We start from the raw sequence: 25,926 nt of genomic DNA on the forward strand, positions 1-25,926 counted from the left end.
TCAAAAATGATGAAAAACGGCGCGCTATAGTATGCCGTACGATATGGGCTATAGCCCATGGTCGAAAATGATGAGAAACGAGGCTAACTTTTTTTTTCAAAATTTCAAAAAACATGGGCTATAACCTTTCGTTTTTGTCATTTCGTAATTTTTTTCAAATCTTTAAAAATGATGAAAAACGGCGCGCTATAGAATGCCGTACGATATGGGCTATAGCCCATGGTCCAAAATGATGAGAAACGAGGCTAACTTTTTTTTTCAAAATTTCAAAACACATGGGCTATAACCTTTCGTTTTTGTCATTTTGTCATTTTTTTCAAATCTTCAAAAATGATGAAAAACGGCGCGCTATAGTATGCCGTACGATATGGGCTATAGCCCATGGTCCAAAATGATGAGAAACGAGGCTAACTTTTTTTTTCAAAATTTCAAAAAACATGGGCTATAACCTTTCGTTTTTGTCATTTCGTCATTTTTTTCAAATCTTCAAAAATGATGAAAAACGGCGCGCTATAGTATGCCGTACGATATGGGCTATAGCCCATGGTCCAAAATGATGAGAAACGAGGCTAACTTTTTTTTTCAAAATTTCAAAAAACATGGGCTATAACCTTTGTTTTTGTCATTTCGTCTTTTTTTTCAAATCTTCAAAAATGATGAAAAACGGCGCGCTATAGTATGCCGTACGATATGGGCTATAGCCCATGGTCCAAAATGATGAGAAACGAGGCTAACTTTTTTTTTCAAAATTTCAAAAAACATGGGCTATAACCTTTCATTTTTGTCATTTCGTAATTTTTAAAAAATCTTTAAAAATGATGAAAAACGGCGCGCTATAGAATGCCGTACGATATGGGCTATAGCCCATGGTCCAAAATGATGAGAAACGAGGCTAACTTTTTTTTCCAAAATTTCAAAAAACATGGGCTATAACCTTTCGTTTTTGTCATTTCGTCATTTTTTTCAAATCTTTAAAAATGATGAAAAACGGCGCGCTATAGTATGCCGTACGATATGGGCTATAGCCCATGGTCCAAAATGATGAGAAACGAGGCTAACTTTTTTTTTCAAAATTTCAAAAAACATGGGCTATAACCTTTCGTTTTTGTCATTTTGTCATTTTTTTCAAATCTTCAAAAATGATGAAAAACGGCGCGCTATAGTATGCCGTACGATATGGGCTATAGCCCATGGTCCAAAATGATGAGAAACGAGGCTAAGTTTTTTTTTCAAAATTTCAAAAAACATGGGCTATAACCTTTTGTTTTTGTCATTTTGTCATTTTTTTCAAATCTTCAAAAATGATGAAAAACGGCGCGCTATAGTATGCCGTACGATATGGGCTATAGCCCATGGTCCAAAATGATGAGAAACGAGGCTAACTTTTTTTTTCAAAATTTCAAAAAACATGGGCTATAACCCATCGTTTTTGTCATTTCGTCATTTTTTTCAAATCTTCAAAAATGATGAAAAACGGCGCGCTATAGTATGCCGTACGATATGGGCTATAGCCCATGGTCCAAAATGATGAGAAACGAGGCTACGTTTTTTTTTCAAAATTTCAAAAAACATGGGCTATAACCTTTCGTTTTTGTCATTTCGTCATTTTTTTCAAATCTTCAAAAATGATGAAAAACGGCGCGCTATAGTATGCCGTACGATATGGGCTATAGCCCATGGTCCAAAATGATGAGAAACGAGGCTAACTTTTTTTTTCAAAATTTCAAAAAACATGGGCTATAACCCATCGTTTTTGTCATTTCGTCATTTTTTTCAAATCTTCAAAAATGATGAAAAACGGCGCGCTATAGTATGCCGTACGATATGGGCTATAGCCCATGGTCCAAAATGATGAGAAACGAGGCTAACTTTTTTTTTCAAAATTTCAAAAAACATGGGCTATAACCTTTCGTTTTTGTCATTTCGTCATTTTTTTCAAATCTTCAAAAATGATGAAAAACGGCGCGCTATAGTATGCCGTACGATATGGGCTATAGCCCATGGTCCAAAATGATGAGAAACGAGGCTAACTTTTTTTTCAAAATTTCAAAAAACATGGGCTATAACCTTTCGTTTTTGTCATTTCGTCATTTTTTTCAAATCTTCAAAAATGATGAAAAATGGCGCGCTATAGTATGCCGTACGATATGGGCTATAGCCCATGGTCCAAAATGATGAGAAACGAGGCTAACTTTTTTTTTCAAAATTTCAAAAAACATGGGCTATAACCTTTCATTTTTGTCATTTCGTAATTTTTTTAAAATCTTTAAAAATGATGAAAAACGGCGCGCTATAGAATGCCGTACGATATGGGCTATAGCCCATGGTCCAAAATGATGAGAAACGAGGCTAACTTTTTTTTTCAAAATTTCAAAAAACATGGGCTATAACCTTTCGTTTTTGTCATTTCGTAATTTTTTTCAAATCTTTAAAAATGATGAAAAACGGCGCGCTATAGTATGCCGTACGATATGGGCTATAGCCCATGGTCCAAAATGATGAGAAACGAGGCTAAGTTTTTTTTTCAAAATTTCAAAAAACATGGGCTATAACCTTTCGTTTTTGTCATTTTGTCATTTTTTTCAAATCTTCAAAAATGATGAAAAACGGCGCGCTATAGTATGCCGTACGATATGGGCTATAGCCCATGGTCCAAAATGATGAGAAACGAGGCTAACTTTTTTTTTTCAAAATTTCAAAAAACATGGGCTATAACCTTTCGTTTTTGTCATTTTGTCATTTTTTTAAAATCTTCAAAAATGATGAAAAACGGCGCGCTATAGTATGCCGTACGATATGGGCTATAGCCCATGGTCCAAAATGATGAGAAACGAGGCTAACTTTTTTTTTCAAAATTTCAAAAAACATGGGCTATAACCTTTCGTTTTTGTCATTTCGTCATTTTTTTCAAATCTTCAAAAATGATGAAAAACGGCGCGCTATAGTATGCCGTACGATATGGGCTATAGCCCATGGTCCAAAATGATGAGAAACGAGGCTAAGTATTTTTTTTCAAAATTTCAAAAAACATGGGCTATAACCTTTTGTTTTTGTCATTTCGTCATTTTTTTCAAATCTTCAAAAATGATGAAAAACGGCGCGCTATAGTATGCCGTACGATATGGGCTATAGCCCATGGTCCAAAATGATGAGAAACGAGGCTAACTTTTTTTTTCAAAATTTCAAAAAACATGGGCTATAACCCATCGTTTTTGTCATTTCGTCATTTTTTTCAAATCTTCAAAAATGATGAAAAACGGCGCGCTATAGTATGCCGTACGATATGGGCTATAGCCCATGGTCCAAAATGATGAGAAACGAGGCTAACTTTTTTTTTCAAAATTTCAAAAAACATGGGCTATAACCTTTCGTTTTTGTCATTTCGTCATTTTTTTCAAATCTTCAAAAATGATGAAAAACGGCGCGCTATAGTATGCCGTACGATATGGGCTATAGCCCATGGTCCAAAATGATGAGAAACGAGGCTAACTTTTTTTTTCAAAATTTCAAAAAACATGGGCTATAACCTTTCGTTTTTGTCATTTCGTCATTTTTTTCAAATCTTCAAAAATGATGAAAAACGGCGCGCTATAGTATGCCGTACGATATGGGCTATAGCCCATGGTCCAAAATGATGAGAAACGAGGCTAACTTTTTTTTTCAAAATTTCAAAAAACATGGGCTATAACCCATCGTTTTTGTCATTTCGTCATTTTTTTCAAATCTTCAAAAATGATGAAAAACGGCGCGCTATAGTATGCCGTACGATATGGGCTATAGCCCATGGTCCAAAATGATGAGAAACGAGGCTACGTTTTTTTTTCAAAATTTCAAAAAACATGGGCTATAACCTTTCGTTTTTGTCATTTCATCATTTTTTTCAAATCTTCAAAAATGATGAAAAACGGCGCGCTATAGTATGCCGTACGATATGGGCTATAGCCCATGGTCCAAAATGATGAGAAACGAGGCTAACTTTTTTTTTCAAAATTTCAAAAAACATGGGCTATAACCTTTCGTTTTTGTCATTTTGTCATTTTTTTCAAATCTTCAAAAATGATGAAAAACGGCGCGCTATAGTATGCCGTACGATATGGGCTATAGCCCATGGTCCAAAATGATGAGAAACGAGGCTAACTTTTTTTTTCAAAATTTCAAAAAACATGGGCTATAACCTTTCGTTTTTGTCATTTCGTCATTTTTTTCAAATCTTCAAAAATGATGAAAAACGGCGCGCTATAGTATGCCGTACGATATGGGCTATAGCCCATGGTCCAAAATGATGAGAAACGAGGCTAACTTTTTTTTTCAAAATTTCAAAAAACATGGGCTATAACCTTTCGTTTTTGTCATTTCGTCATTTTTTTCAAATCTTCAAAAATGATGAAAAATGGCGCGCTATAGTATGCCGTACGATATGGGCTATAGCCCATGGTCCAAAATGATGAGAAACGAGGCTAACTTTTTTTTTCAAAATTTCAAAAAACATGGGCTATAACCTTTCGTTTTTGTCATTTCGTCATTTTTTTCAAATCTTCAAAAATGATGAAAAACGGCGCGCTATAGTATGCCGTACGATATGGGCTATAGCCCATGGTCCAAAATGATGAGAAACGAGGCTAACTTTTTTTTTCAAAATTTCAAAAAACATGGGCTATAACCTTTCATTTTTGTCATTTCGTAATTTTTTTAAAATCTTCAAAAATGATGAAAAACGGCGCGCTATAGTATGCCGTACGATATGGGCTATAGCCGATGGTCCAAAATTATGAGAAACGAGGCTAACTTTTTTTTTCAAAATTTCAAAAAACATGGGCTATAACCTTTCGTTTTTGTCATTTCGTAATTTTTTTCAAATCTTTAAAAATGATGAAAAACGGCGCGCTATAGAATGCCGTACGATATGGGCTATAGCCCATGGTCCAAAATGATGAGAAACGAGGCTAACTTTTTTTTTCAAAATTTCAAAAAACATGGGCTATAACCTTTCGTTTTTGTCATTTTGTCATTTTTTTCAAATCTTCAAAAATGATGAAAAACGGCGCGCTATAGTATGCCGTACGATATGGGCTATAGCCCATGGTCCAAAATGATGAGAAACGAGGCTAACTTTTTTTTTCAAAATTTCAAAAAACATGGGCTATAACCTTTCGTTTTTGTCATTTCGTCATTTTTTTTCAAATCTTCAAAAATGATGAAAAACGGCGCGCTATAGTATGCCGTACGATATGGGCTATAGCCCATGGTCCAAAATGATGAGAAACGAGGCTAACTTTTTTTTTCAAAATTTCAAAAAACATGGGCTATAACCTTTCGTTTTTGTCATTTCGTCATTTTTTTCAAATCTTTAAAAATGATGAAAAACGGCGCGCTATAGAATGCCGTACGATATGGGCTATAGCCCATGGTCCAAAATGATGAGAAACGAGGCTAACTTTTTTTTTCAAAATTTCAAAAAACATGGGCTATAACCTTTCGTTTTTGTCATTTTGTCATTTTTTCCAAATCTTCAAAAATGATGAAAAACGGCGCGCTATAGTATGCCGTACGATATGGGCTATAGCCGATGGTCCAAAATGATGAGAAACGAGGCTAACTTTTTTTTTCAAAATTTCAAAAAACATGGGCTATAACCTTTCGTTTTTGTCATTTCGTAATATTTTTCAAATCTTTAAAAATGATGAAAAACGGCGCGCTATAGAATGCCGTACGATATGGGCTATAGCCCATGGTCCAAAATGATGAGAAACGAGGCTAACTTTTTTTTTCAAAATTTCAAAAAACATGGGCTATAACCTTTCGTTTTTGTCATTTTGTCATTTTTTTCAAATCTTCAAAAATGATGAAAAACGGCGCGCTATAGTATGCCGTACGATATGGGCTATAGCCCATGGTCCAAAATGATGAGAAACGAGGCTAACTTTTTTTTTCAAAATTTCAAAAAACATGGGCTATAACCTTTCGTTTTTGTCATTTCGCCTTTTTTTTCAAATCTTCAAAAATGATGAAAAACGGCGCGCTATAGTATGCCGTACGATATGGGCTATAGCCCATGGTCCAAAATGATGAGAAACGAGGCTAACTTTTTTTTTCAAAATTTCAAAAAACATGGGCTATAACCTTTCGTTTTTGTCATTTCGTCATTTTTTTCAAATCTTCAAAAATGATGAAAAACGGCGCGCTATAGTATGCCGTACGATATGGGCTATAGCCCATGGTCCAAAATGATGAGAAACGAGGCTAACTTTTTTTTCAAAATTTCAAAAAACATGGGCTATAACCTTTCGTTTTTGTCATTTTGTCATTTTTTTCAAATCTTCAAAAATGATGAAAAACGGCGCGCTATAGTATGCCGTACGATATGGGCTATAGCCCATGGTCCAAAATGATGAGAAACGAGGCTAACCTTTTTTTTCAAAATTTCAAAAAACATGGGCTATAACCTTTCGTTTTTGTCATTTCGTCATTTTTTTCAAATCTTCAAAAATGATGAAAAACGGCACGCTATAGTATGCCGTACGATATGGGCTATAGCCCATGGTCCAAAATGATGAGAAACGAGGCTAACTTTTTTTTTCAAAATTTCAAAAAACATGGGCTATAACCTTTCGTTTTTGTCATTTCGTCATTTTTTTCAAATCTTCAAAAATGATGAAAAACGGCGCGCTATAGTATGCCGTACGATATGGGCTATAGCCCATGGTCCAAAATGATGAGAAACGAGGCTAACTTTTTTTTTCAAATTTTCAAAAAACATGGGCTATAACCTTTCGTTTTTGTCATTTTGTCATTTTTTTCAAATCTTCAAAAATGATGAAAAACGGCGCGCTATAGTATGCCGTACGATATGGGCTATAGCCCATGGTCCAAAATGATGAGAAACGAGGCTAACTTTTTTTTTTCAAAATTTCAAAAAACATGGGCTATAACCTTTCGTTTTTGTCATTTTGTCATTTTTTTAAAATCTTCAAAAATGATGAAAAACGGCGCGCTATAGTATGCCGTACGATATGGGCTATAGCCCATGGTCCAAAATGATGAGAAACGAGGCTAACTTTTTTTTTCAAAATTTCAAAAAACATGGGCTATAACCTTTCGTTTTTGTCATTTCGTCATTTTTTTCAAATCTTCAAAAATGATGAAAAACGGCGCGCTATAGTATGCCGTACGATATGGGCTATAGCCCATGGTCCAAAATGATGAGAAACGAGGCTAAGTATTTTTTTTCAAAATTTCAAAAAACATGGGCTATAACCTTTTGTTTTTGTCATTTCGTCATTTTTTTCAAATCTTCAAAAATGATGAAAAACGGCGCGCTATAGTATGCCGTACGATATGGGCTATAGCCCATGGTCCAAAATGATGAGAAACGAGGCTAACTTTTTTTTTCAAAATTTCAAAAAACATGGGCTATAACCCATCGTTTTTGTCATTTCGTCATTTTTTTCAAATCTTCAAAAATGATGAAAAACGGCGCGCTATAGTATGCCATACGATATGGGCTATAGCCCATGGTCCAAAATGATGAGAAACGAGGCTAACTTTTTTTTTCAAAATTTCAAAAAACATGGGCTATAACCTTTCGTTTTTGTCATTTCGTCATTTTTTTCAAATCTTCAAAAATGATGAAAAACGGCGCGCTATAGTATGCCGTACGATATGGGCTATAGCCCATGGTCCAAAATGATGAGAAACGAGGCTAACTTTTTTTTTCAAAATTTCAAAAAACATGGGCTATAACCTTTCGTTTTTGTCATTTCGTCATTTTTTTCAAATCTTCAAAAATGATGAAAAACGGCGCGCTATAGTATGCCGTACGATATGGGCTATAGCCCATGGTCCAAAATGATGAGAAACGAGGCTAACTTTTTTTTTCAAAATTTCAAAAAACATGGGCTATAACCCATCGTTTTTGTCATTTCGTCATTTTTTTCAAATCTTCAAAAATGATGAAAAACGGCGCGCTATAGTATGCCGTACGATATGGGCTATAGCCCATGGTCCAAAATGATGAGAAACGAGGCTACGTTTTTTTTTCAAAATTTCAAAAAACATGGGCTATAACCTTTCGTTTTTGTCATTTCATCATTTTTTTCAAATCTTCAAAAATGATGAAAAACGGCGCGCTATAGTATGCCGTACGATATGGGCTATAGCCCATGGTCCAAAATGATGAGAAACGAGGCTAACTTTTTTTTTCAAAATTTCAAAAAACATGGGCTATAACCTTTCGTTTTTGTCATTTTGTCATTTTTTTCAAATCTTCAAAAATGATGAAAAACGGCGCGCTATAGTATGCCGTACGATATGGGCTATAGCCCATGGTCCAAAATGATGAGAAACGAGGCTAACTTTTTTTTTCAAAATTTCAAAAAACATGGGCTATAACCTTTCGTTTTTGTCATTTCGTCATTTTTTTCAAATCTTCAAAAATGATGAAAAACGGCGCGCTATAGTATGCCGTACGATATGGGCTATAGCCCATGGTCCAAAATGATGAGAAACGAGGCTAACTTTTTTTTTCAAAATTTCAAAAAACATGGGCTATAACCTTTCGTTTTTGTCATTTCGTCATTTTTTTCAAATCTTCAAAAATGATGAAAAACGGCGCGCTATAGTATGCCGTACGATATGGGCTATAGCCCATGGTCCAAAATGATGAGAAACGAGGCTAACTTTTTTTTTCAAAATTTCAAAAAACATGGGCTATAACCTTTCGTTTTTGTCATTTCGTCATTTTTTTCAAATCTTCAAAAATGATGAAAAACGGCGCGCTATAGTATGCCGTACGATATGGGCTATAGCCCATGGTCCAAAATGATGAGAAACGAGGCTAACTTTTTTTTTCAAAATTTCAAAAAACATGGGCTATAACCTTTCATTTTTGTCATTTCGTAATTTTTTTAAAATCTTCAAAAATGATGAAAAACGGCGCGCTATAGTATGCCGTACGATATGGGCTATAGCCGATGGTCCAAAATTATGAGAAACGAGGCTAACTTTTTTTTTCAAAATTTCAAAAAACATGGGCTATAACCTTTCGTTTTTGTCATTTCGTAATTTTTTTCAAATCTTTAAAAATGACGAAAAACGGCGCGCTATAGAATGCCGTACGATATGGGCTATAGCCCATGGTCCAAAATGATGAGAAACGAGGCTAACTTTTTTTTTCAAAATTTCAAAAAACATGGGCTATAACCTTTCGTTTTTGTCATTTTGTCATTTTTTTCAAATCTTCAAAAATGATGAAAAACGGCGCGCTATAGTATGCCGTACGATATGGGCTATAGCCCATGGTCCAAAATGATGAGAAACGAGGCTAACTTTTTTTTTCAAAATTTCAAAAAACATGGGCTATAACCTTTCGTTTTTGTCATTTCGTCATTTTTTTTCAAATCTTCAAAAATGATGAAAAACGGCGCGCTATAGTATGCCGTACGATATGGGCTATAGCCCATGGTCCAAAATGATGAGAAACGAGGCTAACTTTTTTTTTCAAAATTTCAAAAAACATGGGCTATAACCTTTCGTTTTTGTCATTTCGTCATTTTTTTCAAATCTTTAAAAATGATGAAAAACGGCGCGCTATAGAATGCCGTACGATATGGGCTATAGCCCATGGTCCAAAATGATGAGAAACGAGGCTAACTTTTTTTTTCAAAATTTCAAAAAACATGGGCTATAACCTTTCGTTTTTGTCATTTTGTCATTTTTTCCAAATCTTCAAAAATGATGAAAAACGGCGCGCTATAGTATGCCGTACGATATGGGCTATAGCCGATGGTCCAAAATGATGAGAAACGAGGCTAACTTTTTTTTTCAAAATTTCAAAAAACATGGGCTATAACCTTTCGTTTTTGTCATTTCGTAATATTTTTCAAATCTTTAAAAATGATGAAAAACGGAGCGCTATAGAATGCCGTACGATATGGGCTATAGCCCATGGTCCAAAATGATGAGAAACGAGGCTAACTTTTTTTTTCAAAATTTCAAAAAACATGGGCTATAACCTTTCGTTTTTGTCATTTTGTCATTTTTTTCAAATCTTCAAAAATGATGAAAAACGGCGCGCTATAGTATGCCGTACGATATGGGCTATAGCCCATGGTCCAAAATGATGAGAAACGAGGCTAACTTTTTTTTTCAAAATTTCAAAAAACATGGGCTATAACCTTTCGTTTTTGTCATTTCGTCATTTTTTTTCAAATCTTCAAAAATGATGAAAAACGGCGCGCTATAGTATGCCGTACGATATGGGCTATAGCCCATGGTCCAAAATGATGAGAAACGAGGCTAACTTTTTTTTTCAAAATTTCAAAAAACATGGGCTATAACCTTTCGTTTTTGTCATTTCGTCATTTTTTTCAAATCTTCAAAAATGATGAAAAACGGCGCGCTATAGTATGCCGTACGATATGGGCTATAGCCCATGGTCCAAAATGATGAGAAACGAGGCTAACTTTTTTTTTCAAAATTTCAAAAAACATGGGCTATAACCTTTCGTTTTTGTCATTTCGTCATTTTTTTCAAATCTTCAAAAATGATGAAAAACGGCGCGCTATAGTATGCCGTACGATATGGTCTATAGCCCATGGTCCAAAATGATGAGAAACGAGGCTAACTTTTTTTTTCAAAATTTCAAAAAACATGGGCTATAACCTTTCGTTTTTGTCATTTTGTCATTTTTTTCAAATCTTCAAAAATGATGAAAAACGGCGCGCTATAGTATGCCGTACGATATGGGCTATAGCCCATGGTCCAAAATGATGAGAAACGAGGCTAACTTTTTTTTTCAAAATTTCAAAAAACATGGGCTATAACCTTTCGTTTTTGTCATTTTGTCATTTTTTTCAAATCTTCAAAAATGATGAAAAACGGCGCGCTATAGTATGCCGTACGATATGGGCTATAGCCCATGGTCCAAAATGATGAGAAACGAGGCTAACTTTTTTTTTCAAAATTTCAAAAAACATGGGCTATAACCTTTCGTTTTTGTCATTTCGTCATTTTTTTTCAAATCTTCAAAAATGATGAAAAACGGCGCGCTATAGTATGCCGTACGATATGGGCTATAGCCCATGGTCCAAAATGATGAGAAACGAGGCTAACTTTTTTTTTCAAAATTTCAAAAAACATGGGCTATAACCTTTCGTTTTTGTCATTTCGTCATTTTTTTCAAATCTTCAAAAATGATGAAAAACGGCGCGCTATAGTATGCCGTACGATATGGGCTATAGCCCATGGTCCAAAATGATGAGAAACGAGGCTAACTTTTTTTTTCAAAATTTCAAAAAACATGGGCTATAACCTTTCGTTTTTGTCATTTCGTCATTTTTTTCAAATCTTCAAAAATGATGAAAAACGGCGCGCTATAGTATGCCGTACGATATGGTCTATAGCCCATGGTCCAAAATGATGAGAAACGAGGCTAACTTTTTTTTTCAAAATTTCAAAAAACATGGGCTATAACCTTTCGTTTTTGTCATTTCGTCATTTTTTTCAAATCTTCAAAAATGATGAAAAACGGCGCGCTATAGTATGCCGTACGATATGGTCTATAGCCCATGGTCCAAAATGATGAGAAACGAGGCTAACTTTTTTTTTCAAAATTTCAAAAAACATGGGCTATAACCTTTCGTTTTTGTCATTTCGTCATTTTTTTCAAATCTTCAAAAATGATGAAAAACGGCGCGCTATAGTATGCCGTACGATATGGGCTATAGCCCATGGTCCAAAATGATGAGAAACGAGGCTAACTTTTTTTTTCAAAATTTCAAAAAACATGGGCTATAACCTTTCGTTTTTGTCATTTTGTCATTTTTTTCAAATCTTCAAAAATGATGAAAAACGGCGCGCTATAGTATGCCGTACGATATGGGCTATAGCCCATGGTCCAAAATGATGAGAAACGAGGCTAACTTTTTTTTTTTAATTGAAAAAATAAAGTTAGCCTCATTTCTCATGATTTTGGACCGTGGGCTATAGCCCATATCGTACGGCATACTATAGCGCGCCGTTTTTCATCATTTTTGAGGATTTGAAAAAAATAAAAAATAAAAAAAACGGTGGGTTATAGCCCATGTTTTTTGAAATTTTGAAAAAAAAAGTTAGCCTCGTTTCTCATCATTTTGGACCGTGGGCTATAGCCCATATCATACGGCATACTATAGCGCGCCGTTTTTCATCATTTTAGAGGATTTGAAAAAAATGAAAAATGAAAAAAACGGTGGGTTATAGCCCATGTTTTTTGAAATTTTGAAAAAAAAAGTTAGCCTCGTTTCTCATCATTTTGGACCGTGGGCTATAGCCCATATCGTACGGCATACTATAGCGCGCCGTTGGTCATCATTTTTGAGGATTTGAAAAAAATGAAAAATGAAAAAAACGGTGGGTTATAGCCCATGTTTTTTGAAATTTTGAAAAAAAAAGTTAGCCTCGTTTCTCATCATTTTGGACCGTGGGCTATAGCCCATATCGTACGGCATACTCTAGCGCGCCGTTTTTCATCATTTTTGAGGATTTGAAAAAAATAAAAAATAAAAAAAACGGTGGGTTATAGCCCATGTTTTTTGAAATTTTGAAAAAAAAAGTTAGCCTCGTTTCTCATCATTTTGGACCGTGGGCTATAGCCCATATCGTACGACATACTATGGCACGCCGTTTTTCATCATTTTTGAGGATTTGAAAAAAATGAAAAAATGAAAAAAACGATGGGTTATAGCCCATGTTTTTTGAAATTTTGAAAAAAAAAGTTAGCCTCGTTTCTCATCATTTTGGACCGTGGGCTATAGCCCATATCGTACGGCATACTATAGCGCGCAGTTTTTCATCATTTTTGAGGATTTGAAAAAAATGAAAAATGAAAAAAACGGTGGGTTATAGCCCATGTTTTTTGAAATTTTGAAAAAAAAAGTTAGCCTCGTTTCTCATCATTTTGGACCGTGGGCTATAGCCCATATCGTACGGCATACTATAGTGCGCCGTTTTTCATCATTTTTGAGGATTTGAAAAAAATTAAAAATGAAAAAAACGGTGGGTTATAGCCCATGTTTTTTTTAATTTTGGAAAAAAAGAGTTAGCCTCGTTTCTCATCATTTTGGACCGTGGGCTATAGCCCATATCGTACGGCATACTATAGCGCGCCGTTTTTCATCATTTTTGAGGATTTGAAAAAATGAAAAATGAAAAAAACAGTGGGTTATAGCCCATGTAAAAAAAAATGGAAAAAAAAGTTAGCCTCGTTTCTCATGATTTTGGACCGTGGGCTAGAGCCCATATCGTACGGCATACTATAGCGCGCCGTTTTTCATCATTTTTGAGGATTTGAAAAAAATGAAAAATGAAAAAAACGGTGGGTTATAGCCCATGTTTTTTGAAATTTTGAAAAAAAAAGTTAGCCTCGTTTCTCATGATTTTGGACCGTGGGCTATAGCCCATATCGTACGGCATACTATAGCGCGCCGTTTTTAATCATTTTTGAGGATTTGAAAAAATGAAAAATGAAAAAAACGGTGGGTTATAGCCCATGTAAAAAAAATTGAAAAAAAAAGTTAGCCACGTTTCTCATGATTTTGGACCGTGGGCTAGAGCCCATATCGTACGGCATACTATAGCGCGCCGTTTTTCATCATTTTTGAGGATTTGAAAAAAATGAAAAATGAAAAAAAACGGTGGGGACCGTGGGCTATAGCCCATGTTTTTTGAAATTTTGAAAAAAAAAGTTAGCCTCGTTTCTCATCATTTTGGACCGTGGGCTATAGCCCATATCGTACGGCATACTATAACGCGCCGTTTTTCATCATTTTTGAGGATTTGAAAAAAATAAAAAATGAAAAAAACGGTGGGTTATAGCCCATGTTTTTTGAAATTTTGAAAAAAAAAGTTAGCCTCGTTTCTCATCATTTTGGACCGTGGGCTATAGCCCATATCGTACGGCATACTATAGCGCGCCGTTTATCATCATTTTTGAGGATTTGAAAAAAATGAAAAATGAAAAAAACGGTGGGTTATAGCCCATGTTTTTTGAAATTTTGAAAAAAAAAGTTAGCCTCGTTTCTCATCATTTTGGACCGTGGGCTATAGCCCATATCGTACGGCATACTATAGCGCGCCGTTTTATATCATTTTTGAGGATTTGAAAAAAATGAAAAATGAAAAAAACGGTGGGTTATAGCCCATGTTTTTTGAAATTTTGAAAAAAAAAGTTAGCCTCGTTTCTCATCATTTTGGACCGTGGGCTATAGCCCATATCGTACGGCATACTATAGCGCGCCGTTTTTCATCATTTTTGAGGATTTGAAAAAAATGAAAAATGAAAAAAACGGTGGGTTATAGCCCATGTTTTTTTAAATTTTGAAAAAAAAAGTTAGCCTCGTTTCTCATCATTTTGGACCGTGGGCTATAGCCCATATCGTACGGCATACTATAGCGCGCCGTTTTTCATCATTTTTGAGGATTTGAAAAAAATAAAAAATGAAAAAAACGGTGGGTTATAGCCCGTGTTTTTTGAAATTTTGAAAAAAAAAGTTAGCCTCGTTTCTCATCATTTTGGACCGTGGGCTATAGCCCATATCGTACGGCATACTATAGCGCGCCGTTTTTCATCATTTTTGAGGATTTGAAAAAAATGAAAAATGAAAAAAACGGTGGGTTATAGCCCATGTTTTTTGAAATTTTGAAAAAAAAAAGTTAGCCTCGTTTCTCATCATTTTGGACCGTGGGCTATAGCCCATATCATACGGCATACTATAGCGCGCCGTTTTTCATCATTTTTGAGGATTTGAAAAAAATGAAAAATGAAAAAAACGGTGGGTTATAGCCCATGTTTTTTGAAATTTTGAAAAAAAAAGTTAGCCTCGTTTCTCATCATTTTGGACCGTGGGCTATAGCCCATATCATACGGCATACTATAGCGCGCCGTTTTTCATCATTTTTGAGGATTTGAAAAAAATGAAAAATGAAAAAAACGGTGGGTTATAGCCCATGTTTTTTGAAATTTTGAAAAAAAAAGTTAGCCTCGTTTCTCATCATTTTGGACCGTGGGCTATAGCCCATATCGTACGGCATACTATAGCGCGCCGTTTTTCATCATTTTTGAGGATTTGAAAAAAATAAAAAATGAAAAAAACGGTGGGTTATAGCCCGTGTTTTTAAAATTTTGAAAAAAAAAGTTAGCCTCGTTTCTCATCATTTTGGACCGTGGGCTATAGCCCATATCGTACGGCATACTATAGCGCGCCGTTTTTCATCATTTTTGAGGATTTGAAAAAAATTAAAAATGAAAAAAACGGTGGGTTATATCCCATGTTTTTTTAAATTTTGAAAAAAAAAGTTAGCCTCGTTTCTCATCATTTTGGACCGTGGGCTATAGCCCATATCATACGGCATACTATAGCGCGCCGTTTTTCATCATTTTTGAGGATTTGAAAAAAATGAAAAATGAAAAAAACGGTGGGTTATAGCCCATGTTTTTTGAAATTTTGAAAAAAAAAGTTAGCCTCGTTTCTCATCATTTTGGACCGTGGGCTATAGCCCATATCGTACGGCATACTATAGCGCGCCGTTTTTCATCATTTTTGAGGATTTGAAAAAAATAAAAAATAAAAAAAACGGTGGGTTATAGCCCATGTTTTTTGAAATTTTGAAAAAAAAAGTTAGCCTCGTTTCTCATCATTTTGGACCGTGGGCTATAGCCCATATCATACGGCATACTATAGCGCGCCGTTTTTCATCATTTTTGAGGATTTGAAAAAAATGAAAAATGAAAAAAACGGTGGGTTATAGCCCATGTTTTTTGAAATTTTGAAAAAAAAAGTTAGCCTCGTTTCTCATCATTTTGGACCGTGGGCTATAGCCCATATCGTACGGCATACTATAGCGCGCCGTTGGTCATCATTTTTGAGGATTTGAAAAAAATGAAAAATGAAAAAAACGGTGGGTTATAGCCCATGTTTTTTGAAATTTTGAAAAAAAAAGTTAGCCTCGTTTCTCATCATTTTGGACCGTGGGCTATAGCCCATATCGTACGGCATACTCTAGCGCGCCGTTTTTCATCATTTTTGAGGATTTGAAAAAAATAAAAAATGAAAAAAACGGTGGGTTATAGCCCATGTTTTTTGAAATTTTGAAAAAAAAAGTTAGCCTCGTTTCTCATCATTTTGGACCGTGGGCTATAGCCCATATCGTACGGCATACTATAGCGCGCCGTTGGTCATCATTTTTGAGGATTTGAAAAAAATGAAAAATGAAAAAAACGGTGGGTTATAGCCCATGTTTTTTGAAATTTTGAAAAAAAAAGTTAGCCTCGTTTCTCATCATTTTGGACCGTGGGCTATAGCCCTTATCGTACGGCATACTCTAGCGCGCCGTTTTTCATCATTTTTGAGGATTTGAAAAAAATAAAAAATAAAAAAAACGGTGGGTTATAGCCCATGTTTTTTGAAATTTTGAAAAAAAAAGTTAGCCTCGTTTCTCATCATTTTGGACCGTGGGCTATAGCCCATATCGTACGGCATACTATGGCACGCCGTTTTTCATCATTTTTGAGGATTTGAAAAAAATGAAAAAATGAAAAAATACGATGGGTTATAGCCCATGTTTTTTCAAATTTTGAAAAAAAAGTTAGCCTCGTTTCTCATCATTTTGGACCGTGGGCTATAGCCCATATCGTACGGCATACTATGGCACGCCGTTTTTCATCATTTTTGAGGATTTGAAAAAAATGAAAAATGAAAAAAACGGTGGGTTATAGCCCATGTTTTTTGAAATTTTGAAAAAAAAAGTTATCCTCGTTTCTCATCATTTTGGACCATGGGCTATAGCCCATATCGTACGGCATACTATAGCGCGCCGTTTTTCATCATTTTTGAGGATTTGAAAAAAATAAAAAAATAAAAAAAGAATTCCGCAATTTCCATTTCCAGAATTTCCATTTCCGCAATTTCCTTAAAACCCTTAAAACCTGCACACTCCCACAAAACATATAGACTACATTGCATTCGCCAAAAATGTCTTATTTACTGTTTAAATATTACTTTTCTGAAACACGCTATTCTTGCTCAACCTCAACAGCCTACGTCAAAATCGTCATGTTGGCGTCTACTACGCCAACTACGTTCACTTCATGGGGCCAGTCCTTCACAGTGACACACACGTTAGATCAACCACGCGACCGGGATGGTTTCTACCCCTCAATGTCGTGCCTACTCTACACTGCCATCCGAAGGCCCCTCCCCCTTTCACTGCTCCTGTGTGTGACCTGTGAACTACTCTCTGACTGCACTGTAGGCTACTCACTCCACCAACAAAATATACTCTGCCATCACCCCGCCAAAAACACAATATGCCACGAAGAAAACGCAGCGCACTTTCTCAATACACGCGTGCCTCCAAACATTTGCGAGCCAGTCGCGCAAAACAAACCCAAACAGGTAAATCACACAGCATGTTGCATCCTTCTCAATGTTGCTTGCTTAATCGTTCGTTTGATTTATCCATACATCGCCCTGTGTGTGTGTCGCGAACCGAAACAGGTAATCACACAGCATGTTGCATGCTTCTCAATGTTGCCTGCTTAATCATTTCATTTATCCATACATCGCAATTGCGCGTGTGCGCTGAACCTGCACACTCATGCACTATCCATTCCATGCACATTATTAGTCGCCTATATTTACTACAGTAGACTATGCCTACACGCTGGCCCCAGTGTGTGTGTGTGTGTGTGTGTGTGTGTGTGTGTGCCCCTCCACCCTCCCCCATGTGGAATGTTTATCTAAAAAGGAACAGTGAACCTCACGACGGCCATTTACACAAAGCACGCCAATTGTTGCAGCCTACACAGATCTATTCAGGCCCATTCAATTAATCTATCACTACATTAGTTGCCTGTTCAATCTATCATCTTTTGTTTTACTGCCCATTATATGAAGCATTAACACATGTATTATTTTGTAAAATGACAACCATCTGTGCAGACTTTTTCTGGCTATGAAAAACTGGAATTATGTTTTAGGAAAGGTACTTTTGCTTTGGCAGACTTTTTATGCAGGGCGTGTGAAATAAGGCAGAATGTTTTGTTTGTGTAAAAAAAAAAAAAGGGAATATCAACAAAACATATCTGTTTATTGTACACAATGCAATATTGAATGCAATGATATGGTGTGTCCTGTAAGCCCATGTGGGCTGGGCGCCTTTGGTGCATGACACAAAAATAAAGAAATCTATGCGAATTTCAGCCTCTGTGGGGGGGTGTTTATATGCAAATATCATGACCAATGGCGTTGAAATGGCATTGCAATGAACATCACTGATGACGTTTAGGTGAAAAAAGAACAGAAGAAAATAATAATAATTTAGTAATTAATTAAATTAAAATTGTTGCTAAAAAGCAACTCTGGGTGCTAGAGGGTTAATTCCGACAGATTTCCACAAAACAGTCAGACGTTGTGATCGAACATTCACTTTCACCCAGAAACTCTATTCACACTTTTTATAATTCAGCTTACTGTGGACTGGAGGCACACTTTGTACAGTAATGTTGTGTAGTTTTTGAGTTATTCAACTTAAACACGCAATGCATTTTCTTGGCACGCTATAGTAGTCCTACATACTTACACCTAAGAAACCCCATTCAAACTCTAATATTATGTTAATCTTACGGTGGACATGTTTGCCCGAAAATTAATCTTTGAAATGTTTCATAGATTTAGAAATATAGTGCTTTCAAACTCGAAACATTTATAATGGGAGTCAATGGCACTATTTCCTTTCCTCTTTCACCCCACCCCCTCCTCTATGTGACCCCGCCCCCCTTTTCCTCTTGCCTTAAGACTGTCAGTACCCGACACGCAGTCGGGGGAATCTAACTTGGGGTCTGAACTGTTGGCAAAGCGTGATGACATTTATGTTGGCAAGCGTATAGTGCTGATGAGACGATGGATAATGTTCAGAAGCTCAGGTCCTTACACTTCATCCAGCGGGTTCTGCAGCTCTCTGCTCTCTCCCTACGTTTCCTTGTACCTGCACAATGAGGAACAACAACAATAAGAGTGTAATATAATATCTGGCTCCTGCAGCAGCTCACCTGAGAAACAGCAATTCTTGTCTAACCCATTTATGACATCGGGGGGAAAAAAAAAGAAAAATCTTTTCAATCCTGACAGTTTTCTGAAATATCTATATTTCTGTATCAGTGGTTCTCAATATTTCATGTCAAGGACCCCAAAAATATATGTAATTGGCCGCCGACCCCATTTGAAAATATGTTCTTCCAGGGACACCCCCCCCCCCAGAAGCAAAGATTTGAAAAAAATTCACGATTAAAAAAAAAATAGCAGACCTAAAATCGCTAAAATGAAAAGAAATTAACACTCCTCTTTTACTTTCTGTAATAACAACCTAAAACATGAACCTTGGTTGAAAAAAAGCTAAAGTTGTCCTTTAAAGTACCAAAGGTAAAAGTACTCATTATGCAGCATGTCTATAATTTCAAGTTTTCAAATCTTTTGAAAATAGCAGATCTACAAGCTCACAATGCCATCGCATCTTGACACATTGACACACGCTTGTAGAGATCGGTCATTTTCAAATGCATATAGGGTTATGTATATAGCCTAGGTTACTGTTTGTTTTGTGATATATTAGTAATCAAAATCTACAAAGTAACTAGTAACTAAACTTTTCAAATAAACGTAGTGGAATAGAAGCACAATATTTGCCTCTGAGATGTAGTGGAGTAGAAGTTAAAGTACTGGAAATTGGAAACATTCAAGTAAATGTACTAAACATTTTCAGATACGCCAAGTGAATGAAAAATCATACAATGAGAGATATGACAGGGGATACGGAGTTGATCTTTAAGCAAAACATGAATGTGTGGTTACATTGTGACAATGTCACATGCATTCTCTTTCGCTTTGAGTAAAAAGTCATTGGATCAGCACGAATCACTTTGCATGAATGTTGCCATGTCCTCTGATTATAGGTAACTTGTTTTTCTGCAAAGTCACTTGTACATTTGGTAGTAAGTGGGTTGTGTTTTTATATATAATTTGTATCCCACGATTTTGGAAGGAACACGTTATTCCGACCAGTTCCTTTCCCCTCCATCAGGCGTCACCGGCTGGCCAGGGGGAGGTAGTTTACAGACCAGGATTACTGCATGTTTTTTGTGAGGGTACCTACCCTAGGGGACACGGGGAGAACATGCAAACTCCACACAGAAAGAAACACCTTTTGCCAACCCCCGCCTCAGGTATGGGCACTGCTAATACGGAGGAGAGAACACCCCCCCTCCCCCCCAGCGCGTCCCAAAGCGTAATTCTTTTCCCCCCCAAGATTCTTTTAGAAAATAGGCGGTCTACAATCTCACAAAGCGCCGTGTATGTGCAGCGGCTTATAGTCGCTGCCTCCTGGGCCCGTCTTTTGTGGGCCAGCCGCCAGGCCACTTGTTTCTCTTGCAACATCTGGCAATGTTGGGTTTGCATGCCTGGTATAGTGGTGTACGTGTACTGTTTTGGAATGAAGCATTCGCTACTAATCTCTTATCGGCCGTTGGTTTCTCATGATGAGCCACGCATGCGGAACTATTTCCTATACTGTGTGTGAACTGCATGTTGTCAGGGAGTCGTCCAAACCGGTTTGAGCTAGTATATTATATACCTGTCCTGTCACTCTCCTCTGTTTGTTCAACATCCTCTGATCATTTTCTTCCTCTTTCAAGTTCCTCCTCCTGTGTCAAATAGGAACGTGTTGTGTATCGTATTTCTGCCAGGTGCTTTCCACCAAGATGTGTGTGTGTATCATCTGTGACTGTGTGTGTGTGTGTGTGTGTGTGGCGTCTCTGTCGGGTGGAGAGCTGGACACCTCATAAAGTATGTGTGCAAAACTGTTTCTTCTTAGGATTTAAAAAAAAAATAGAATCCCATAGAATTCTATTGGAACTTTCGAAAATCCTATAGAATCCTATTAGCAATTTTGAAAATCCTGTAAGATTGTGTGTGTGTGTGTGTGTGTGTGTGTGTGTGTGTGTGTGTGTGTGTGTGTGTGTGTACACGGTGTGTGTACGTGTGTGTGTGTGTGTGTGTGTGTGTGTGTGTGTGTGTGTGTGTACTGACTGAAGTGAGAACTCGGCCAAGGTTCCCAGAGTGTTCAGCTTCTGCTCCAGAGCCAAGATCCTCAAGCCCATGTACCCTGATGTGAGGACCAGCACCACCAACCTACAGCACACACACACACACACACACATGAGCGCACGCACACGCAAATGCACGCGCACACACACACACACACACACACACACACACACACACACACACACACACACACACACACACACACACACACACACACACACACACACACACACACACACACACACACACGCAGTGTTGGAGTTTGGAAGCGCAAGCTTTCAGTGAAGCAACGTCCTGCTGCCCTCCTGCGTTATGTGCAAATTCACAACAGGTGGTACGCCTGGGCCGTGGAGTGACATCCAACGAGCGCTCCCAAACTCCAACACTTGCAAGGAATGAATTGACATGCAGAAAGTAGCATCATAGCAAGTCTACGGTGCATTTTTATGAAACAAACATATTGCAGATATAGAAAGAGAATCATTCAAGCTCTTCATATACAGCTGCAATGTTGGTGAGTTTGGCATCGTTTTAATACAGACAGATAGGACTTTTCTGTTTGGATGTATGGGCTGTCAATGGCAAATTGCGGCTAGTTACCGACCCTGCTAAGCAGTGCCGAATCAACCCCTCTGAGGGCCTTGAAGCTACAACCAAATCAAAAGGCCCCACGTGATTCGCATCATGCGCGTAACACAATCAAGAACGACAATTTCTGCGTCTGTGCGCCCAGTGAATGAATGTGCTGCGTTCAGCGCACCGCCAGCACTAATGCCACTGCTCTCATAGAGTTTTAAGGCTGCACTGTATGTGCTATTTTTGAGCCCCTCCCATATACAAGTTTAATGTTTTTAGTTCAATGTTTGTTTGAAAAAACGCCATTGACAATGAAGGGAAAACGTACATCTTGTCCCCTATAACACAAACATTAAATGCCATTAACAATAAAGAGAATTTAATGTTTGTTTTGTCATCGTTTGTTTTACATCGTCATTTACATCACCTAATCATAGCAACATGAGTTATAGTATTCATGCTATATCTGCAGGCCTCTCACAACTGATTCATGGACATTACCGAGGCTTCCAAATATCAACACAAGTAGTTTAACATTTGTAACCAAGCTGTATAATAGCATCCTTAAGACGTTGGGACTTTAGCACCTAGCAATGCCTCTTCCAGACTGTGGTCAAATGTGTGTGCAGATGGTTACAAATTATAGATATATGTTATTGTACACTTAGTGTGAATGGTTGTTGCTTTATACTTGGTTGTGCATCGTATGTATCTCACACTGGAAATATGACTTCTGGTGCGAAATGCTGACCAAGTACAAAAAAATGTGCTCTCCCCGTTGTGAGGGACAGAAGACAAGCTGTAGTGATACTCACAGCAGCAGATAGATGGAGAACACAGCGTTCAGATGGTTGGTTTCCTTCTGGAAAAGCAGTGGGGGAAGCGTTTCAAAGACACCGCTGAGAGTCCACAGACCACCTGCTGAACGAATGATACAAATATAGAGTCCACACAAACCACCTGCTGAACGAATGATACAAATATAGAGTCCACAGACCACCTGCTGAACGAATGATACAAATATAGAGTCAACAGACCACCTGCTGAACGAATGATATAAATATAGAGTCCACAGACCACCTGCTGAACGAATGATACAAATATAGAGTCCACACAAACCACCTGACTACACAGACTACATTATTTTTCTGGCCATAGGGTGCAAATGTCAAATTGTGCTACTGTTAACTATACTACAAATACTATTAATATTGAGTGACTGCAGTTTCCTCCAGCGGTGAAATGTCCCTTTGATGCCCAGTTCAGACAACAACATACGTGCAACTAGACTCTAGTGTGTGTGTGTGTGTGTGTGTGTGTGTGTGTGTGTGTGTGTGTGTGTGTGTGTGTGTGTGTGTGTGTGTGAGTGCATGCACGTACGTAGATACGAGCACATGCTTGTATACACGCATACATGCGTGTCATGAGTTCATCTCGCCACGTGTGGATGCACTACCACGTCTATTATGTTTTGGGTGACCAATGACCATGCCATGTTGTCTTGTCTTGTCTTGTCTTGTCTTGTCGTACGTTTGTCTTGTTTTTGTTTTTTAAAACTTGATTCAGGTTATGTGGTTTGTATTAGTGTCGCTTCCATGTTAGCTAGCTATAGGTCTATGCAACTTTTTATTTTATTTTCTTATTTTCATTTTATGCTACCACAATATTTTGTGTATGGACTCACAACATTGTTATCTTTTATATGTTTCATATGGGTGTGTCACATATACTGTCATTTGATTTACTGTATACCCTGAATCTTGAATAAACAAAACAGTGGGGGAAAAAAATGAGGTCATCTCACCTCTGTCCTCCGGTGTATGGGGCATTGTGGAGGCCTCCTCCTCCACTGTACTGCTTCCAGTCCAGGAGGTTCTCCTAGCAGGACCTGGGAAGCACAAACATCACTGTATTCCTTCCTAAAACACCACAGCCAAACATCACTGTATTCCTTCCTAAAACACTACACAATTCCACAGCCAAACATTCCATGCTGTAACATCTAGGCCTATATTCCACATTTCTATACTGGTGTTTTTCCATTGTCTTCTGGGGCTGCAACAGTTGAGTATTTTCTTTGCCATTATTCTGTCAATTATGTGTTTTGATTAATCAAGTCATCGAGGTACTTTCTTTGTTTATGTTGTTGTTGTTGTTTTTTCTTCTTAAATTAAAACTCATTGGCTGCCATGAGGCTTGACCCTCACTAGATGGCGCTCCATGCCACGGCAGCAGCCAGAATGTTTTACTCTGAAGTCCCCCAAATACCCCACACTGAACCGGATGTTTTACTCTGAAGTCCCCCAGATGTTTTACTCTGAAGTCCCCCAGATGTTTTACTCTGAAGTCCCCCAGATGTTTTACCTTGAAGTCCCCCAGATGTTTTACTCTGAAGTCCCCCAAATACCCCACACTGAACCGGATGTTTTACTCTGAAGTCCCCCAAATACCCCACACTGAACCGGATGTTTTACTCTGAAGTCCCCCAGATGTTTTACTCTGAAGTCCCCCAGATGTTTTACTCTGAAGTCCCCCAGATGTTTTACTCTGAAGTCCCCCGAATACCCCACACTGAACCGGATGTTTTACTCTGAAGTCCCCCAAATACCCCACACTGAGCCGGATGTTTTACTCTGAAGTCCCCCAAATACAGATGTTTTACTCTGAAGTCCCCCAAATACCCCACACTGAACCGGAAGCTAAATAATGTATATATTTTTCTTTAGTCCTCCAGTTATCCGAAGTGAGAAAGGATTCTGAGAAAAAAAGTGTTTTAAGATCGCCGTTTACAAAGAAGTCTATGGAGCGGCCATCTTGGTCAGGGCAACACCCTATAGGGCTAATGTATGTTGCATTACAACCGCAATCTATCATAAACCACCATGCGTGTGTTTGTGTATGTGTGCGTGCGTGCGTGCGTGCGTGCGTGCGTTGTCTCCTACTTGCGTCGGTCAGCTTAGGGAAGACATTGTCCACAACACTGAGACTGGTAGGACTGTTCTGGACACTGTCTGACTGACTGGACGGGCTGGACATCTGTGGACAGACAGACAGACAGACAGACAGACAGACAGACAGACAGACAGAATCCTGAAAAGTTAACAGTCCTTTTTTTCGGGACATAAAGGGTTTCAACAGACAGCTATGAATGTAAATAACGAAATAAGTGAATGAATAAATAACTAGCAAAAGCACTAGGGGGCGCTACGCTCTTTCGCGGCTGCAGCTCCCAGACTCTGGAAGAGCTTTGCCCCTTCACATTCGCTCTGCCTCCTCCATTGGTGTTTTTAAGACTCACCTTAAGACTCATCTGTTCTCCCTGGCTTTTAATCCCTCCTGAGTCCATTTTATGCTTTCATGCCTACATTTTTGTCATTTTTATTATTGTGTTTCTCGTTTATATTCTGTGTTTTCTCCTGCCTGTTTCTCTGTTTTTGCCACTGATGTACAGCACTTTGGTCAACCTTGGTTGTTTTAAAACGTGCTCTATAAATAAAGTTTGATTTGATGATTTGATTTGAAATAACCAGCTCAGTGGCCCCTAGGCCCTATAGTGGTTACAGTGTCCGCCCCGAAACGGGGAAGTCAGGGTTCGATCCCCGGCCGGGTCAGAACCAAAGACAGTGAAAATGGGACCCAATGCCTCCCTGCTTTAACCTGACGCTGCCAGAAGAGGGCGGTATTGCGGAAACATATTCCCCAACACAACACTCATCTGGGATCTCTGACAGAGTTGAGCCCTGAGTCAGATCTGTTTCGTACCGACCAATCAGCGTGAGCTAAAGGCGGGATGCGGATGTGACGGTATATAGACACGTCGATATGATTGGTTGTGTTTGCACGCCCACACGGTGATAGACAGACGCTCCCATTCAATCATCTACCATGTATCTTGAAAAAAAGGAACAGCCCCGTCATCGAATTTGCATCCGCGATCCCAGATCCAAATAAGCTGTGAAACAAATTTGTGTAGCAAGCTTTTTGGATCTGGCAGCGTCAGGTTATCCCTGCTTGGCACTCAGCATCAAAGGGTTGGATTGGGGGGGTTTAGTTAGATCAACTAATCAAATGATTCCAGAGCGCGGCGCGGCTGCGGCTCACCGCTCCAATAGAGACGATGGGGTCAAATGTGGAGAACAAATATCGCATACGTGTGTGTGACGAAACAGTAGGACTTTAACTTTAACCTAAATAACTTGCTGACTTGTAATAATTG

At 37.8% G+C, this 25,926-nt stretch overlaps 1 protein-coding gene across 1 annotated transcript in view; it reads right to left on the bottom strand.

The window, feature by feature from the left end:
- Window positions 1-18,892: 18,892 nt before the first annotated feature.
- LOC308325373 (GRAM domain-containing protein 2A-like) overlaps window positions 18,893-25,926 on the bottom strand; it is a gene marked incomplete at its 5' end in the record, with an annotated part of 27,310 nt that continues 20,276 nt past the window's right edge. The window contains 5 exons of the mRNA XM_080777857.1: window positions 18,893-19,020; window positions 21,117-21,218; window positions 22,526-22,631; window positions 23,515-23,598; window positions 24,653-24,746. Of these exons, the coding sequence (XP_080633983.1) occupies window positions 19,005-19,020; window positions 21,117-21,218; window positions 22,526-22,631; window positions 23,515-23,598; window positions 24,653-24,746 (402 nt within the window). The 3' untranslated portion in view covers window positions 18,893-19,004. The remainder of the gene's footprint in view (window positions 19,021-21,116; window positions 21,219-22,525; window positions 22,632-23,514; window positions 23,599-24,652; window positions 24,747-25,926) is intronic.

Source organism: Protomyctophum bolini, assembly GCF_963924005.1.
Source record: "Protomyctophum bolini genome assembly, chromosome: 12".
NCBI lineage: Eukaryota > Metazoa > Chordata > Actinopteri > Myctophiformes > Myctophidae > Protomyctophum > Protomyctophum bolini.